We start from the raw sequence: 17,845 nt of genomic DNA, 5'->3' as shown, positions 1-17,845 counted from the left end.
GGCCCTGTTTGTAATACTCTTCACAGCTCCTGTACTTCACTTTCTGGCACTTAACCCTTAAATTAAATAATAGTGTAACCAGGCTTCTCTGATCTCTCTCCTCCTGAAATATAAGCTGGTATGAAGGCAGGATCCCATCTGTCTTGTTCATCCCCAGCACCTAGTCACCTGTAGGGCCAAATCTGGGAGTCAACTATGGTGGTCCAACAAATGGACTTATTTGTCCTCCTTTGAGGGTCTGACCTACCTCCTTCCTGCTGGGATCCACACCCTCGGGGAGCTCCTCTACAGGCTTGTTCACTAGCTGCTCGAGGGGGAAGATGGGCCGAGACCCAGAACTGAGGTTGCTGTTAGCATTGAACACGTCCACTTTCGAGCTTGTGACCTCCTAGGAAAGAAAAGGAAACCACTGGTTACTTAGCTGGTGTGCAGCTACCTCCCAGGCTGCCTTTCTCTCTGAAGTCTCTAGGGCACCACCTTCCAAGAAGCCTCCCATGTCCCACCCCACCCTGCCACACATACACTCATAAGAACACAACATAGGCCGGGCGTGGTGGCTCAGGCCTGTAATCCCAGCACTTTGGGAGGTTGAGGTGGATAGATCACTTGAGGTCAGGAATTCAAGACCAGCCTGTCTAACATGGTGAAACCACGTCTCTACTGAAAATACGAAACTTAGCCAGGCATGGTGGTGGGCGCCTGTAATCCCAGCTACTCAGGAGGCTGAAGTAGGAGAATCATTTGAACCTGGAAGGTGGAGGTTGCAGTGAACTGAGATCATGCCACTGCGCTCCGGCCTGGGCAACAGAGAGAGACTCCTCAAAAAAAAAAAAAAAAAGCCAAAAAAAAACACACACACAACATAGAGCTTAGTGGTCTGTTCTGACCAAAGTCCATTGGTGAAAAATGACTCTTTTCTTTAATGATTCATTAACTTTCCCATGGCTTCCCCCAGAGTTTGAGATCTAGCCTGGATATTTGTGACCCTGTCTTACCTCTTGTGAAATTGTCATCTATAAAGTCACTTAACCTTGACCTATCTATACGTGCCAGTCTGTACTGTCAGTCCACCAAGAAAGGTTTCATGAGTGCCGTAAGTTTTGACCATCTGTTGATTATACCCCAGTGTGCTTGTGAACTTACTCTTGAATTCTGGACACATTCCTCAGAGTTAGCTCTGTCTTGTTCCCTCTGTAAGCCTGTGAACTTCTCAAAGCAAAGGTTTTGATTTCATATTCCCATGTCCCAGGCCTAAAGGCTAAATACATTTCCTTTTTTGGGGGGTGGGGGGACTGCGGAGGGGCAGGGGTTTTTTTTGAGACAGGGTCTGACTCTGTTGCCCAGGCTGCAGTGCAGTGGCACAATTTCAGCTCACTGCAACCTCTGCCTCCTGGGCTCAAACCAACCTCCCACCTCAGCGTCCTGAGTAGCTGGGACCACAGGCACATACCACCACTCCTGGCTGTTTTTTATTTTTTGTAAAGATGAGGTTTCCCCATGTTACCAAGACTAGTCTCAAACTCCTGGGCTCAAGCAATCCACCCTCCTCGGCCTCCCAAAGTGCTGAGATTACAGGCGTGAGCCCCTGCGCCCGGCCTAAATACATTTCTGTTAACTCACTGAAAGACCAAAGGAATTGTAGTTATTCTACCTAGAGAAGGGACCCCAAGGGTGATGGTGTGTAGAGACAGCATTCTTTCTCAAAGTGTAGTCCATGGACTAACTACATGAAATTACCTTTTAAAAATAAGATTTAAAAGATGCAGATTCCTAGGTGCCAATTCTTAGTCTATAAACCAGAATATTTGGGAATGGGGCCTTGGAATCTGCATTTTAATATGCTTCCCCCTTACTCCCTGCCCCCAGTTCCCAGACTTTTATGCATGATAAAAATCTGAGAACCAGGCCGGGCGTCGTGGCTCATGCCTGCAATCCCAGCACTTTGGGAGGCCAAGGCTGGGGGATCACTTGAGGTCAGGAGTTTGAGACCAGCCTGGCCAACATGGTGAAACCTCGTCTCTACTAAAAATACAAAAATTAGTCAGGCATGGCAGCACACACCTGTAATCCCAGCTACTTGGGAGGTTGAGGCATGAGAATCACTTGAACCCGGGAGGTAGAGGTTGCAGTGAGCCGAGATCCTGCCACTGCACTCCAGCCTGGGAGGCAGAGTGAAACTGTGTCTCAAAAAAAAAATTGAGAACCATTTCACTAGGAAATTGAGGAAACAAAACCACTAGAGGCACTGGAGTTAAACAGCAAGAAGAATGAGAAGTAGGGAGAAATAGGAGGGAAAGCACAGGACACTGGTGTCTTCTCTGCAGCATTCTTGGCTCCCACAGGTCTGACCACCAGCTGGCCACTGCAAGGCCCAGCCACCCTGCCCCGGACTCACAGCAGTGATCTGGCTCCAGTCCCTAGAGTTGCCAAGCTCCACCTTCAAGTCCTCATAGGATTTGGCGTTCTGCACATAAAGTAAATAACAGATTAGACCTGGATCTCAGCAGAGAAGATGGATGAGAAGCCGTTTTCCCTCAGGAATGGAAAGAAGGCTGGTCTGGGGCCTAGTGGTAAAGGAAAGAGGATACACAGGCTGAGGCTGGAGGAGGGTCCCCGAAAAAGGAGATTAGGTGGTGAGGTTGGGACCAGAGGGGCTGCCAGATCAGAAAAGGTCAGGGCAGGCTATATTTGTCCCAGCTCAGCCTGACTTGGGGATGGGGAGGATCTTTTCCCACCTGCAGGGGCCAGGGCAAGAACCGCAGGCAGTGTGGAGAACCCGGCCTAGGTTATGTAGGCTCTGGGGAATGCAGGGCTCCTGGGGATGGGCGGGGGTCCCCCCAGATCCTAGAAGGGATCCCTGCCACAGAGGAGTGAAGGGACCATGGCTCTCTGAGGAGTCCCATCTCCATATCCTAGAGCACACTTATGCTGAATGAATGAATGAGTGAATGAGGCTGAGAGAGAAGCCAGCACACACTTGAGGTGAGGGAAGGGTGATAACTAAAGTGAACTGAGAAAACCTGGCATCTTGATATGCTGCCTTGAGTAAAAACTAAACTCAGCCCATCTAACTGCAGAATTTAAAAAACAAACCAACAGATTTAAGGAAATTAAGCTTTCTGCTTCCCTAAACCCATGTGTTATGACAATTTAGAGCACCCAGAGCCACCAGGCCAGGCTTCACTCTACCTTGGCCTTCTTCCTACAGAAAACCTTTGCTGGAGTTCCATCCTGGGGATCTGCCCCTTGCTTCTATGTGGGGCCAGTTTAGGAAACGCCCCGTGGGAGCTTGGCACACCATCCCTCAGGTAAGGACCACATACATGACCCATTTTGCTTAGAATTTAGCACCAGGGGCCGGGCGCGGTGGCTCAAGCCTGTAATCCCAGCACTTTGGGAGGCCGAGACGGGCGGATCACGAGGTCAGGAGATGGAGACTATCCTGGCTAACATGGTGAAACCCCGTCTCTACTAAAAAATATAAAAAACTAGCTGGACGAGGTGGCGGGCGCCTGTAGTTCCAGCTACCGGGAAGCTGAGGCAGGAGAATGGCGTAAACCCGGGAGGCGGAGCTTGCAGTGAGCTGAGATCCAGCCACTGCACCCCAGCCTGGGTGACAGAGCGAGACTCCATCTCAAAAAAAAAAGAATTTAGCACCAGGAAGACATTTGTCAATTCTTTAGAACCAGCATGTTTCAGCTGGCACGGAGGATCCACCGTGTTGCTGCAATGATGAGAACATTCTCACCTGTGCTGCCCAACACAGTAGCTGACAGCCACATGTGGCTAGTGACAAACTGAATTTTGAATTGTGTTTAATTTAAATAATCAGTACATTTCTTACCTATACTATCCAGCAGCTTTGCTCTAAAAGTAGTGTGCAAACAAGGCACTGTAATTAGCCTTGATTTTTGATAGACTTCTTCCCTCTCACCAGGAGGCCTAATGGCCTTAGTGCAGCCTTACTTTCTATTCTAAGCCTCTTCTAGCCCCTTTCTAAATCAGCAGGTCATACATCCCAAAGAGACAGAATGGCCTGCGGGAATCAGCACTGATCTCCAGGCAGGGCTAGAGAAGGACATGCTGGGATGAGGCCACTCACACTCCACTTAAAGGGATCCCAAGCCAGGAACCAGCCTGTGAAGGTGGGGGGCTCGTATCCCTGCTTCACCACAATGATGGGGGTCTCGGGGTCACGCCCGCTGGGATGGGTCTTGAGGTATTCCTGCGCGGTGATGGCTGCAGCCTTCTTCTCCTCCTCATTGGCATGTTTCCCAATCCAGAAGAAGACCTATTGAGAAATCCAGGAGATCAGTCCGTCCTTCCTGTCCTCCCTGGCCCACAGGGCTCTGCCTCAGTTGTCCAACAGTGAAGCCCTGACTTTGACCCTGTCTCTACCACTACCAGCCAAATGACCTAGGGCAGGCACCATCTGGCCTTGAATTTGTATCTGCGAAATTAGGAGGTTGGACAGATGCCTTGTACTTGGATATTCTGCAAATGTGTGTCCCCCAGACTGTCCAAAGCCCAGGATTATCAAAAACACTCCTGCTCTCATGTGAAATAAATAGGACTTTGGGAGAGAATATGCTCTTCCCTGCAGCCTCTCTTGAGCACGTTACTCCCCACCTTCCTTCTTTCTTACACTTCTGGTGTTCATACCATTTCCAGGGAGAAATTATGTGAGGACCAATAAAATGTTGACACTTACCTAACCTTAAAGCCACTCTTTCTTGGCCCTGGGGATTGAGGTGGCTGGGAAGAGGGGTCCCCAGGCCCTTGGTCCTACCTGGTCCCAGACATCTAGTAGGAACACGTCATCCTCTTCCAAGTCATCCTGATTGAAGTCAGGGATCTCTGTGGCCAGGAAGCGCCCAGTCTGGTTGGAACATTCAAAGAGCCGGGGAGTGATGACCAGGTTTTCTTCCTGTAGTCTGCAGGATGGAGAGAAGATTGTACTGGCAGAAGGAAGGTATGGCAAAAGGAGATTGAGGACAGAACTCTGAGGAAGGGACTCTGGCATGGAAAGGTCATTTCCAGCAAAATGCTCTGTCTTCTGATTGATAAAAGGGTCCCCTCTAATTCCAGGAGTGCTCTGAGGGAGAAATTGTCACTGCTTTCTGGACATGCATTCCAGTGGCTTTTGCAGAGCCTTGTTAGGAAGTTCTTCCTGATATCTTCCCTCCATCCCTCCTGCTGCTACTACAGTACATGCCCTTTTGCTTTTGAACTAGGGACCAGTGGATCATGGATATTCTCTAGAAAAACCATTTGAGCCAGGCACAGTGTCCCATGCCTGTCATCCTAGCACTTTGGGAGGCTGAGGCAGGTGGATCACCTGAGGTCAGGAGTTCGAGACCAGCCTGGCCAACATGGTGAAACCCCGCCTCTACTAAAATACAAAAATTGACCAGGCATGTTGGCAGGTGCCTGTAATCCCAGCTACCCAGGAGGCTGCAGCATGAGAATTGCTGGAACCTGGGAGGCGGAGGCAGAGGCTGCAGTGAGCCGAGATTGCGCCACTGCATTCCAGCCTGGGTGACAGAACGAGACTCTGTCACAAAAACAAAACCATTTGAAAGAGGGCTTGTAGCTGGTGCCCCTCAGCATCCCAGGCCTGTATCAGGACCTAAAGGCAGGCTGGCCTCTGGCATCTTCTTACTGAAAGGCAAACCTCTAGCACTGCCCCTCGCTTTGAGCTGCCTCCTATGGCCAGGAATTCCCTTTGCCAAGAAAATACCCCACCAGGTCCCAGGCATACTGAAGTGAGCAGCACAGACACAGCCCCTGACCAAGAGGCTCCAAGGGCATGGGCTGCCCTTGATTCATCTTGTATCCCTGGGGGCCTGGCACAGGGCCTGACACACAGTGTCCTTAGTCCATGCCTGCTGTAGGTTCTGAGTGTGGGGATGGAGGCTCCCCCACCTTGGTAACCTGGAGGCAGAGGGACCTGAGAGTTACCTCTTGGTGTTGGCATAGGGGGCCTTCCCGCCCAGGGCCATCCAGAAGTTGGCTGGCTCCTGCCCTTCCACCACCACTTGCTTCTCCGTCCGGGAGATGGTGTCAGCAACCATCTTGGCCATCTCCCGCTCGTCTCCGCTACAGCCCTAGGACAAAAAAGGGTTGGCCAATTTCTAGTGCCACCCCTACCCCCACCCTCCTACCACATTCACTACCCAGAGTTCCACGGTCTAAGAGGGCTCTCCTGGGTCAGGACTCTGTGTATACAGGCCACACGGGGACAATTACATGCTCTCCTCTGTCCTTGACACTCCAAAGAATAGAAGAAACTAGAGAGTATTTTGAAGGGTCAAGAGGGACTCCAAGAGGCTATGCATTCTTCTTACAGAGATCAAAGGAGAGGCAGTGACAGGCTCAGGATAGTGAGAGAGAGCCCAAGACATAAAGACAGACCAACACAGGGACAGATGGAGGTGGCCAGAGAAACAGAACAAGAGAGACTGACTCAGAGAGGCAGAGAATCTGAGGATGGTCATTGACGAGGCAGAAAGATAGACCCAGAGCTACTGAGGAGGGAGAGACTGGGCTCCAGAGGTGGCTGAGAACCGAGCAGGCACAACTTAGTTGGCCAGGGGTTCCTGCCCTCACCTAGGGGCTGCTGTGAAACTGGGGGACTGCCAGGACCCACTTGGGGATGGGGAGACCTCTAGGCCCTGAACACACCTTCCCACACCATAGGTAGCAGCAGGACTGGGTCTTGAGGACAAAGACATCATTGGAATTGAGGAAATTGGCCCGCGCTGGGACCTCAAAGGCCTTTGTGTTGTTGGCACCCGTTCCCTGGACCTGGAACAGTCGTGTGGAGGGCCCAGGCTCCAAGTTGTTAGCTCGGGAGGTGCCTCCCTGCAGGTGAGGGGAGAAGGCAGGGAGAGAGAGTCAGGAGTCACATAGTAAAGAAGATGATGAAGGAACAGAGGGGCACAAAGAGAACCAGAGAGGGACAGGGTAGGGCGGGGAGGCTTGCCCCTGCAGCTCCTCTGATGCTCTGTCACCAGGTCTTTCTAAAACATTGTTTGCATCATGGCGCTTCTCTGCTGAAAAACGTTCAGTGACTCCCCGTTGCTTATAGCCTAAAACCCAGCTCCTCAACTTTGCCTTTGAAGGCCGCACATGACGAAGATGCAAACTGCCTTTGCAGACACTGCTGCCATCAAACCCTCCAGCTTAGCTCTGCCAGGCTTTTTTTTTTTTTTTTTTTTTTTTTGAGATGGAGTTTTGCTTTTGTTGCCCAGGCTGGAGTGCAATGGCACTATCTCAGCTCACTGCACCCTTCGCCTCCCGGGTTCAAGCAATTCTGCCTCAGCCTCCTGGGTCGCTGGGATTATAGGCACCCACCACCATGCCTGGCTAATTTTTGTATTTTTAGTAGAGACAGGGTTTCTCCATGTTGGTCAGGCTGGTCTGGAACTCACGACTTCAGGTGATCCGCCCACCTCGGCCTCCCAAAGTGCTGGGATTACAGACGTGAGCCACAGCGCCTAGCCTTTTATTTATTTATTTTTTTCCTTGAGACTGAGTTTTGCTCTGTTGCCCAGGCTGGAGTGCAATGGTGTGATCCTGACTCACTGCCTCCCAGGTTCAAGCGATTCTCCTGCCCCAGCCTCCCCAGTAGCTGGGATTATAGGCACGCACCACCACATTCAGCTAATTTTTGTACTTTTAGTAGAGACAGGGTTTCACCACGTTGGCCAGGCTGAACTCCTGACCTCAGGTGATCCACCTGCCTCCACCTCCCAAAGTGCGGGATTACAGGCGTGAACCACCACACCTGGCCAGTTCCACCAGGCTTCTGATGTTCCCTACAGAGCCTCTCCCCCGGGCCTTTGTCCTTGCTGTGCCCCCTGCATTGTGTGCCCTCATTTTACCTCTGCTAAACTCTTCAACTCTGACCCAAATGTCAAGACAAATGTCTCCTCTAAATCCCCTCCTGCCCATAAACTCTATGACATTCCCAGATTATTATACTCCGGCTCCTCTTTTGACTCAACTTTTACTTCTGGCATTTCTTTTTTTTGTTTGTTTGTTTGTTTTTTGAGACAGAGTCTCTCTCTGTTGCCCAGGCTGGAGTGCAGTGGCACAGTCTCGGCTCACTGCAACCTCCGCCTCCCAGGTTCAAGTGATTCTTCTGCCTCAGCCTCCCGAGTAGCTGGGACTACAGGTGCACGCCACCACGCCCAGCTAATTTTTGTATTTTTAGTAGAGACAGGGTTTTGCCCTATTGGTCAAGCTGGTCTCAAACTCCTGACCTCGTGATCCGCCCGCCTCAGCCTCCCAAAGTGTTGGGATTACAGGCGTGAGCCACTGTGCCTGGCCTACTTCTTGCATTTAACCACATGGTTCCTCAGACTGTTGGTTCACTGCTAATATGTCTGTCCTCTCCCAACAAGATGGCGAAATGTATTAGCATGCCATTCTTCTCCTTGCTTGGGGAATTGCAAAGGACTGTGTGTTTAAGGCACTCAATAGGCAGATTATTGCTTAAATGATTGCATGAGATGTCTGTTTCATTATGTTGGAAGGCACCAATGCAGTTTTCACAGGTGTATCATTTAAGCAAATCTAGCCAAAATATCTTCCTTTTTTATGTAAAGGATTCAAGGAGTTGGGGTGTAGAGGGCAGGCAGTACTTACATATGGTGAATGTGCATTACATGTTTTTGTTTTGTTTTGTTTTCTTGAGATGGAATTTCATTCTTGTTGCCCAGGCTGGAGTACAGTGGCACAGTCTCAGCTCACTGCAACATCTGCCTCCTGGTTTCAAGCAACTCTCCTGCCTCAGCCTCCCAAGTGGCTGGGATTACAGGCATGTACCACCATGCCCAGCTACTTTTTGTATTTAGTAGAGATGGGGTTTCACCATGTTGGTTGGGCTGGTCTTGAACTACTGACCTCAGGTGATCCACCCACTTCAGCCTCCCAAAGTACTGGGATTACAGGTGTGAGCCACCACACCCGGCCTTTTTTTTTTTTTTTTTTGAGACGGAGTCTCGCTCTGTCACCCAGGCTGGAGTGCACTGGCCGGATCTCAGCTCACTGCAAGCTCCGCCTTCCGGGTTTACGCCATTCTCCTGCCTCAGCCTCCCGAGTAGCTGGGACTACAGGCGCCCGCCACCTCGCCCGGCTAAGTTTTTGTATTTTTTTTAGTAGAGACGGGGTTTCACCGTGTCAGCCAGGATGGTCTCAATCTCCTGACCTCGTGATCCGCCCGTCTCGGCCTCCCAAAGTGCTGGGATTACAGGCTTGAGCCACCGCGCCCGGCCTTTTTTTTTTTTTTTTAAAGACGGAGTCTCGCTCTGTTGCCCAGGCTGGAATGCAATGGCACGATCTCAGCTCACTGCAACCTCCGCCTCCCAGGTTCAAGAGATTCTTCTGCCTCAGCCTCCTGAGTAGCTGAGATTACAGGCACCCACCATCATGCCTGGCTAATTTTTTGTATTTTTGTAGAGACGGGTTTCACCATGTTGGCCAGGCTGGTCTTGAACTCCTGACCTCAGGTGATCTACCCACCTCAGACTCCAAAGTGCTGGGATTACAGGCATGAGCCACTATGCCCGGCCCAATTACATGTATTTCTAAAGTAACCAAATGGGTTATTTCTATTACCAGTTCCACATAGGTGATAGAACCTCCAGGGTAGTCTCCTATGAAGAATGGGCTTCACCCTAAGTCCTGCTCCCACCACCCATCCACTTCCCCATCTCCTGGATGCCTGTCTTGCCACAATGGGTACTGCCAGGCACCTCAGTTCAGCAGCCACACCTGGTATACCACCATGCGTCCCTTGAAGATGGACATAAGATGAGGCGGCTCCTTGCCCATTGGGACCCGGATCTGGACTGGTTCACCATTGTACTTCTGGTCCAGGATGACGGCTTGATAAGCTGATGCTGTAATTTCATCTTGGCTGGCCTGGCTGCCCTGGGGATGAGCAGGAGGGAGTGAATGGGATAGGGTCAGCCCCCAATTCTGACCCCATCCTCAGCCTCAGCAACAACTCCATCCCCAAGTCTGACCTGGTCCTAAACCCAATTTTCTTCCCCACCAAACTCCACTGTGAAACAGCCAAAACCCCAATCTGACCCAGACCTCAGTTCTGATCTCAACCTCAAACCTAATTCTTTCGCAGACCCAGCCCAGCCCTGACCTACCTGCAACCCCAGCTTTAACCCCAAACCTCCTCCTTTCCTTACTGCTCCTTCTTCAGGGAAGCATCACAGGCACCACACCACTCACTCCTAGACCCACTCCCTGCTCCCTCACATCTAGACACAGAATCCCACGGGCAGAGCAAGTGATAAGAATGTGCAGAAGGCAATGAAAATTGGAAGGGAGACTCAGAGAACCAAATGGAAAAGCGCTGTGAATGGGGGTACTAGCTGGACCTCATAGCCAAAGCAGTCCTTCTTGAAGCGGTGAGATCCCCATCCCCAGAGGTATTCAACCCAAGGGTGATGGCCACTTAGCAGGAGTATGTACAAGGTGGAGCTAAGCCGGCTATGCTCTGGGTGGGACGTGGCGGGACCTGACCTGCCAGATGTAGAGCAGGTAGTGCTGCTTGTTTCCGATGAGGTAGGTGTAGAGCAGCAGGTAGCAGTCACCCCCATAGAAGTGGCCTAGCCACTTGGAATCCACAGGTACCAGCTCTAGGTTCTCAATGCGCCACACCTAGGGCCAGTATCAGGCCAGGGTGAGGTCCAGGAACAGGTTCCACCATCCCTGCTCCACCCAGCATGGGCCTCTCTGCCCTCACATACCTGCACTTCCCCACTCCCATCATCTACCATCTTCTGCTGGGCAGCCACCTGAGGCTTGACATGCATGGATGTGGCATCAAACTTCACCTGTTCCACTTTGGCTAGAGTAGGGGAAATCATGACACCAATTGTCACCAGCTGAGGCCCCCCAGGTCCTCACAACAGCCCTGAATGGTGGCTACAATTCTTAGACCCATTTTCAGATGAGGAAACCGAAGCAAGAGAGATTCAGTAGCTTACCTGGTTGCACAGAATGTGGCAGAGCTACAGTAGAGAACCATATCTCCCTCCCTCTAAAACTCCTGCTTCACCAGTGCCTCCCAGGGAGCCAAGAGAAGCATAAGAGCAAGGCTTTAGCTTTGTTGATCTACATCCTGACCCCTGCAGCATTCAGACTTCAAGCCTTGACCTTGTCTCCCAGCTCAATAGGGAGCTCTGCAATGATGGAGGCTGTACGCTATTATTTCTCCTCTCCTAGGTGCCGGGCACCGAGCTTGCCCTCAGCAAATACTGGCGGGTAAGAGACTGAGCTGTTTGGTTTCCAGGGAGGCCCAACCCCTTCCCAAATGAAACATCACATCACTCTCAGCTCCCTTTTTTTTTTTTTTTTTTTTTTTTGAGACAGAGTTTCACTCTTGTTGCCCAGGCTGGAGTGCAATGGCACGATCTTGGTTCACTGCAACATCCACCTCCCAAATTCAAGCGATTCTCCTGCCGCAGCCTCCTGAGTAGCTGGGGTTACAGGCATGCACCACCATGCTTGGCTAATTTTTTTTTTTTTTTCAGTACAGACCGGGTTTCACCATGTTAGGCTAGTCTCGAACTCCTGACCTCAGGTGGTCCACCCGCCTCAGCCACCCAAAGTGCTGGGAATACAGGCATGTGCCACCACGACCAGCCCTCTCGGCTCCCTTTTTGTGACAACTAGAGTTTGTCCATGTCTCCACCCGCTAGGATAAGCCCAGAGCCGATGTAAAAGTCTTCGTGGAAGATGCATGTCAGGGAAGGAGGGTGGGTGGTGGACCAAGTGGCTCTCCTGGCCCAGCTCCTGGATCCTGGCTCCCTCACTGCCCCATGACTGGCCCTCACCCACGGAGCCCACAGTGTGGGTTTTGCCCAGGTCTGAAGTCCGGTTGGATGCTGTCCACTTCTGGAATAGCTGCTGAAAGACGGCCGACTCAGCCCCATCATTCTGCACCTCCACCTGTGTGCTTGGTGGGTACTGCTTGGCTTTGATGAAGTTCTGGGAAGAGAAAGGGCTGGAAGCTATGCCCCTCCCCTAGTCCCCACTCCCAGTGCAAGCCAAAACCTGGCTCTAACCTAACGAGATCCACCATCAGATCTACCCCTGGCACCAAAACTGAACCCAAACCCAATCCCAATGCTAATCCCCAACCTAACCCTACTCTGACCCCCAGCATCAAGGTAAAATCTGATACCGCCTGAAACCTAATACTGGCCTCAAGACTCACTCTGACCTCAGCCTCAAATCTAATACCCAAACACAACTCTGACCCCAATCCCAAAGCCAAATCTAACTCCTAAGGTGACCCTACCTCAATGCTAATCCTAATGCCCAGTCCCCAATCCAACACTGGCACTGGCCCCAAGCCAGTTAGGGTTATGGCTCCAGCCCCAGCAATGACCCCAAACTCTGACTTGGTCCTGGTCTGAGCTGACCCAATCCCCTTCTGTAGGAAGCCAGCCTCCTTCCATTTCTCCTTCCCTTCTCTAAACTCAGCTCAGGTGCAGGGAGTTGAGAGCCCATATCCTGAGGTGGCCCCAGGGTTGTCTGGTGGTTGGCTCCCTGGTGTGCAGAGAACCCCCAAGATGACTATAGAATGGCCCCTCAGGCCCCTCCCATTGGGCCGTGCCCAGCCCTCATCCTGCTGCTCCCAGCCTTCCCTGCCTCTGCCTTGGCGCTATGCCCTGGTCTGAGCCTGCCTGCCCACCCCATGCAGCTATCTGCTCTCTCCCTCCCATCACTCTGCCCTCCTCCTGGATCCCCACCCCTACCAGCGCATGGCTCATGGCTCCCTTCTTCTCTTGCTCATTGGCTTTCTTCCCCTTCCATACGTAGATCTTCAGGCCCCCCTGGTCCAGGATGTAACAGTCCTAGAGTCGGGAGAGGTAAGAGTCTGATGGAGCTGGAAGTGCTGGACTGGGACAGCCTCACACACAAAAAGAGTCTCTCCCTCCCATGCCCACCCCAAGCCCCCTGGAATTTTTCTGGCTTGAGGGAGAGGGGGCCAGGCTGCAGTGGGCTGGGGGGTCTCCAGACCCTCCCACCTCGTGACTGAGCAGGTCCTGCGTCAGCGGCCGTGTGGCGACTTCCCTCACCACCAGATTCCCCTCAGCGTCAGACACACTGCAGGACAGAAGCAAGGCATAGATGGAGAGGGGCCCCAAGCCCCTCAGCCAGGGCACCTGCTCCCAGGGAGTCCCCAGCACCCAGGAAGACCCCACTGGGCACTTACTGGTACAGTTTGAGTGCAGCCTTGAGTGCCGGCTCCACCACTGTGTCGGGCACAGCTGCCTTCAGCTCCCCGCGCTTGCCCAGCACATGGTTCATCACCTCCATCAGCTTCGGGGATGCCGATTCATTCTCTCCGTCCACCACGCCTACATAGGTGCGCCCTCCCCGCTCCTGGTCTCGGATCTCTTTGGCCAGAGTCATGCCCTGCAGGAACGCCCCTGGTGACCCATCGGGAGTAGTAGGGGAACAAGGCAGTGTCTGCCACCCCACACCCTGCCAGGCAAGCCCAGACCACCTACAGCAGCAGCCACAGGGGTTGAGACCCCTGCCCTGCTTTTCCCTGTCGGAGGGGTCAAGCTTTTAAGGCATGTAAGGAAACCAGGGAGAAGGCAGCTGGGAAAGCAGGTTTCCCCACCGTCAGGAAGGTGCTCAAGCAGGCTTGCTGGGCTTTCTGTTCTGACAGTGTGGGAAATGTATGCTTAGACTTCACAGTTCCAGACAACAGCTGAGCCCCAAGGATCACAGTACTCAATCTCTTCCGCCGGGTGCGGTGGCTCACACCTATAATCCCAAAACTCTGGGAGGCCGAGGCGGATGGATCACCTGAGGTCAGGAGTTCAAGACCAGCCTGGCCATGGTGAAACCCTGTCTCTACTAAAAACACACAAAAAATTAGCTGGGCATGGTAGTGCACACCTATAATCCCAGCTACTCAGGAGGCTGAGGCAGGAGAATCACTTGAACCCAGAAGGTGGAGGTTTCAGTGAGCTGAGATCATGCCATTGCACTCCAGCCAGGGCAAAAAGAGCAAAACTGCATCTCAAAAAAAAAAAAAAAAAAAAATCTCTTTGCCCCCAAACATGCTTGCAGCCTCACAGTGCACACACAGCGTCAATGTGCTGTGAGTATAAACACACATACGCCCATGCCCATTTCATTCACCACTGGATCACCAAGGCTTAGCACAGGCTCTGCCACACTGTAGAGACTCATTCTATCTGAGTGGATTGACCACAAGCTCTCACACACAAACTCCAACATGCACACCTGCCCCAAACACATGGAGAGTGATCCACCTTCAAACACACTGTCCCCAATAGTCAGTGGGGAGAGGCCTGGGGAAAGGAGCAGGTGGGGGCAGTCGAGGATTTGAGAGGGAGGTGTGGTGCATGGGAAGGTTTACCCTGAGTCTCTCCATGCGGTTACTTTCAGGTCCATTCCACTGGATGATAAGCTTCCCGAGGTCCAGGAGGAAAACATCCCCTCGGTTGAAACTCTTCCAGGACATCTCTACCTAGGGAGCCATGGGGGAAGTGCAGACCCCACTCAGAGCTCGCCTATCATCCATCATCTTGGCCACCCCTCCTTGCCCCTCACCCCTCCTCAGCCCCTGCCCTCCGCCCTGGGCCTCACAGCCCTGGCCGATGCTCCAGTGGGGCCTGCCTACCTCTCCAGCTACCACGTTCCTCTTGCCCTTGACATGCAGCAGCCTCTGGACATCATAGGAGTTGGTCTCCACGTGATTCATGCCAGAAGCCACGCCTCCTTTCCGGATCCTGAGAAGAGGTGAGAAGACCCAGGGGAGTGGGCTGGGAGGTGTGCCTGGCCCCTGTTCTCCCAGGTCCTGGCTGCCACACTGAGGTCACCTGAGGGCCAGGCTGGGAGTAGGCGAGGTGAATGAGGTGCTGAGGATGCAAACTTTAGGGAGTCACTCACTGTCAGGTCCTGAAAGTGCAAGGTTGGCCTGTGGCATGCCCTTGAACCACCCTGACAGTCAAAGCAACCTTAAACTCTGCACCCTAGATCTTCACTCATCTCGCCATTGTCCCTGCCCTGTGGAGAGGCCTGCAAAGAAGGGTCATGATATATGAAGAGTAGGAAATGTGTTAATAGGCCAGGTGCGGTGACTCCTGCCTATAATCCCAGCACTTTGGGAAGCCGAGGTGGGCAGATCATTTGAGGTCAGGAGTTCCAGACCAGCCTGGCCAACATGGTGAAACCCTGTCTCTACTAAAAATACAAGTTAGCTGGGCATGGTGGCGGGTGCCTGTAATCACAACTACTCAGGAGGCTGAGACAGAAGAATCGTTTGAACCCTGGGGGCGGAGGTTTGCAGTGAGCCGAGATCACGCCACTGCACTCCAGCCTGGGTGACAAGAGTGAGACTCCATCTCAAAAAAAAAAAAAAAAAAAAAAAAGGAAATGTATTAATAAATAGGGACAGAATCCTGAGGACAGGGGATCAAAGTGGAAGAAAAAACAAGAAGGGAGAGGTGCCACTCCAGTGCCCACAGGAATGGACTACTGCTGTAGTGTGGGAAGAGAAGAGCAAGACAAAAAAGAAGAATGGGAACTGTGGCTAATTAGAGAGCCCCCGGCTTGTCCTACAGGTCAGTAACAACTCAGCTCCAGAGTGTGTGTTTTCCTGGGGAAAGCTAAGCTAGAACTTCAACTTGTACAGAAAAGCCAGCAGTCTGGTCTGGGAGTGGTAGCTCATGCCTGTAATCCCAGGACTTTAGGAGGCTGAGGTAGGAGAATCACTTGAGCCCAGGAGTTTGAGACCAGCCTGGGCAACAGAGCAAGACCTTCATCTCTACAAAATATATATATAAAAAAATTAGCTGGGCTTGGTGGCTCAGGCCTGTGGTCCCAGTTACTCAAGAGGCTAAGGTGGGGCCGGGCGTGGTGGCTCACACCTATAATCCCAGCACTCTGGGAGGCCGAGGCGGATGGATCACTTGAGGTCAGGAGTTTGAGATCAGCCTGCCTATGGTGAAACCCTGTCTCTACTAAAAATACGAAAATTAGCCAGACCTGGTGGTGTGCACCTGTAATCCCAGCTACTGGGGAGGCTGAGGCACGAGAATTGCTTGAGCCCAGGAGGCGGAGGTTGCAGTGAGCCAAGACTTTGCCACTGTGCCACTGTACTCCAGCCTGGGCAATAAAGCAAGACACCATCTGGAAAAAAAAAGGAAGAAAAAGAAAAGCTGGCAGTCTTGGTTTTTAGTGTGGTAGGCCTGCATTAGAGATGGGGGAGCAGCCATTTGTCTATTGGCCAGAGTTGGGCGATTAGGCACTGAGCTCTCCAGGACATTCAAGTAGGAGCTGATTTACAGAGATTCACAAGAGTTACAGAATTTCAGAACAGCCTCCAGACCAAGGGCAGAGCAGTGGCAGAAATAAGAGTTGGGGAGTGGAAAAGTGAAGGACAATCACCAAAAACTCATGAGAGTCCCCCTCGTGCCTCCCCCCACAGTTCCAGGGTCCCTTCCCCGTCCCAGGTCACCTCCCCCTGCTCCAAGTGTTCTTCCCAGACCCGAACAGGTCTGGGTGTCCCTGCCTCTTCAGCCCCAACCTCTCCATCCCTACCACTCATCCTCATTCCCTCAGCCTGCAGCCCGCCCTCCCTACACAAGGCCTTGCTTGAAGTAGCCTCGGAAGGCCTCGCTCTCGTTGCCCTGGACCTCGCGGTGCTGCACAGCCCGGCCCTTCAGGAAGTCATCCATTTGTGTGGTGTAGATGGCAGCTGCCCCCTGCTCATCCAGGGATGAGTCCTGGCCAATCCAGTAGTGGATGTCATAGGACAGGTTGCTGGCTGTCTTGTGGATCTAGGGAAAAGGTGTCCAGTGTACCCGAGACCCTGGGCTCCCACAGCCCCTCCCACTCTGTGTGACCTCCCACACAGGTGCCGTCCAGGACCATGGGGGAGCGTGGCACACGGCAAGTGCACTAGGCTAGTGGTTAGGGGCCCTGAGTCATGGCCCAGCTCTACCATTGACTCTCCGAGACATGGCTTCTCCTCTCCAGGCCTCACTTGCCTCACCTCAGAAACAACTTGCTTATGCCAGGCACAGTGGCTCACGCCTGTAATCCCAGCACTTTGGGAGGTCAAGGCGGGCGAATCACCAGGAGTTCAAGACCAGCCTGGTCAACATGGCAAAACTCTGTCTTTAATAAAAATATAAAAATTAGCCAGGTGGGGTGGCGGGTGCCTATAATCCCAGCCACTCGGGAGGCTGAGACACGAGAATCACTTGAACCCGGGAGGCAGAGGTTGCAGTGAGCCAAGATCGTGCCACTGCACTCCAGCCTGGGCGACAGAGCGAGACTATCTAAAAAATAATAATAATAAATACATAAAATAAAATTTTAAAATGAGTCAATATAAAGAAAAAAATACAAATGTCTTAATAGTACAGGTGGTACCAGGGTGTGGTGAAAATCAAGGTGATATGAAGATGACTACGAGGCTGGGCATGGTGGCTCAGGCCTGTAATCCCAGCATTTTGGGAGGCAGAGGCAGGTGGATCACCTGAGGTCAGGAGTTCAAGACCAGCCTAACCAACATGGTGAAACCCTGTCTCTACTAAAAAATACAAAAAAATTAGCTGATTGTGGTGGCACGTGCCTGTAGTTCAAGCTACTCTCAAGGCTAAGGCAGGAGAATCACTTGAACGTGGGAAGTGGAGGTTGCAGTGAGGCAAGGTCGCACCACTGCACTCCAACCTGGGCAACAGAGCGAGACTCCTTCTGAAAAAAATTTTAAAGAAAGAAGGTGACTATGGATTTTGGAAATGTGGACTCAAGTTAGGGT

General features: G+C 52.1%; 1 protein-coding gene across 1 annotated transcript in view; it reads right to left on the bottom strand.

Moving 5' to 3' along the window:
- The window catches only part of VIL1 (villin 1), a 32,967-nt gene that overhangs the window by 9,793 nt on the left and 5,329 nt on the right, over nucleotides 1-17,845 (bottom strand). The window contains exons 4-19 of the mRNA XM_001090524.5: nucleotides 16,663-16,859; nucleotides 14,699-14,807; nucleotides 14,435-14,545; nucleotides 13,253-13,455; nucleotides 13,065-13,143; nucleotides 12,792-12,890; nucleotides 11,865-12,018; nucleotides 10,776-10,876; nucleotides 10,549-10,686; nucleotides 9,781-9,939; nucleotides 6,685-6,864; nucleotides 5,962-6,107; nucleotides 4,790-4,934; nucleotides 4,103-4,291; nucleotides 2,396-2,464; nucleotides 248-388 (exon numbers count right to left, since the gene is read on the bottom strand). Coding sequence (XP_001090524.1) covers nucleotides 248-388; nucleotides 2,396-2,464; nucleotides 4,103-4,291; nucleotides 4,790-4,934; nucleotides 5,962-6,107; nucleotides 6,685-6,864; nucleotides 9,781-9,939; nucleotides 10,549-10,686; nucleotides 10,776-10,876; nucleotides 11,865-12,018; nucleotides 12,792-12,890; nucleotides 13,065-13,143; nucleotides 13,253-13,455; nucleotides 14,435-14,545; nucleotides 14,699-14,807; nucleotides 16,663-16,859 — 2,220 coding nt within the window. The remainder of the gene's footprint in view (nucleotides 1-247; nucleotides 389-2,395; nucleotides 2,465-4,102; nucleotides 4,292-4,789; nucleotides 4,935-5,961; nucleotides 6,108-6,684; nucleotides 6,865-9,780; nucleotides 9,940-10,548; nucleotides 10,687-10,775; nucleotides 10,877-11,864; nucleotides 12,019-12,791; nucleotides 12,891-13,064; nucleotides 13,144-13,252; nucleotides 13,456-14,434; nucleotides 14,546-14,698; nucleotides 14,808-16,662; nucleotides 16,860-17,845) is intronic.

The sequence above is a fragment of the Macaca mulatta genome, chromosome 12 (assembly GCF_049350105.2).
Source record: "Macaca mulatta isolate MMU2019108-1 chromosome 12, T2T-MMU8v2.0, whole genome shotgun sequence".
Taxonomy (NCBI): Eukaryota; Metazoa; Chordata; class Mammalia; order Primates; family Cercopithecidae; genus Macaca; species Macaca mulatta.
The sequence above is the reverse complement of the archived record's forward strand: the minus strand, read 5'-3'. Positions and strand labels throughout refer to the sequence as shown.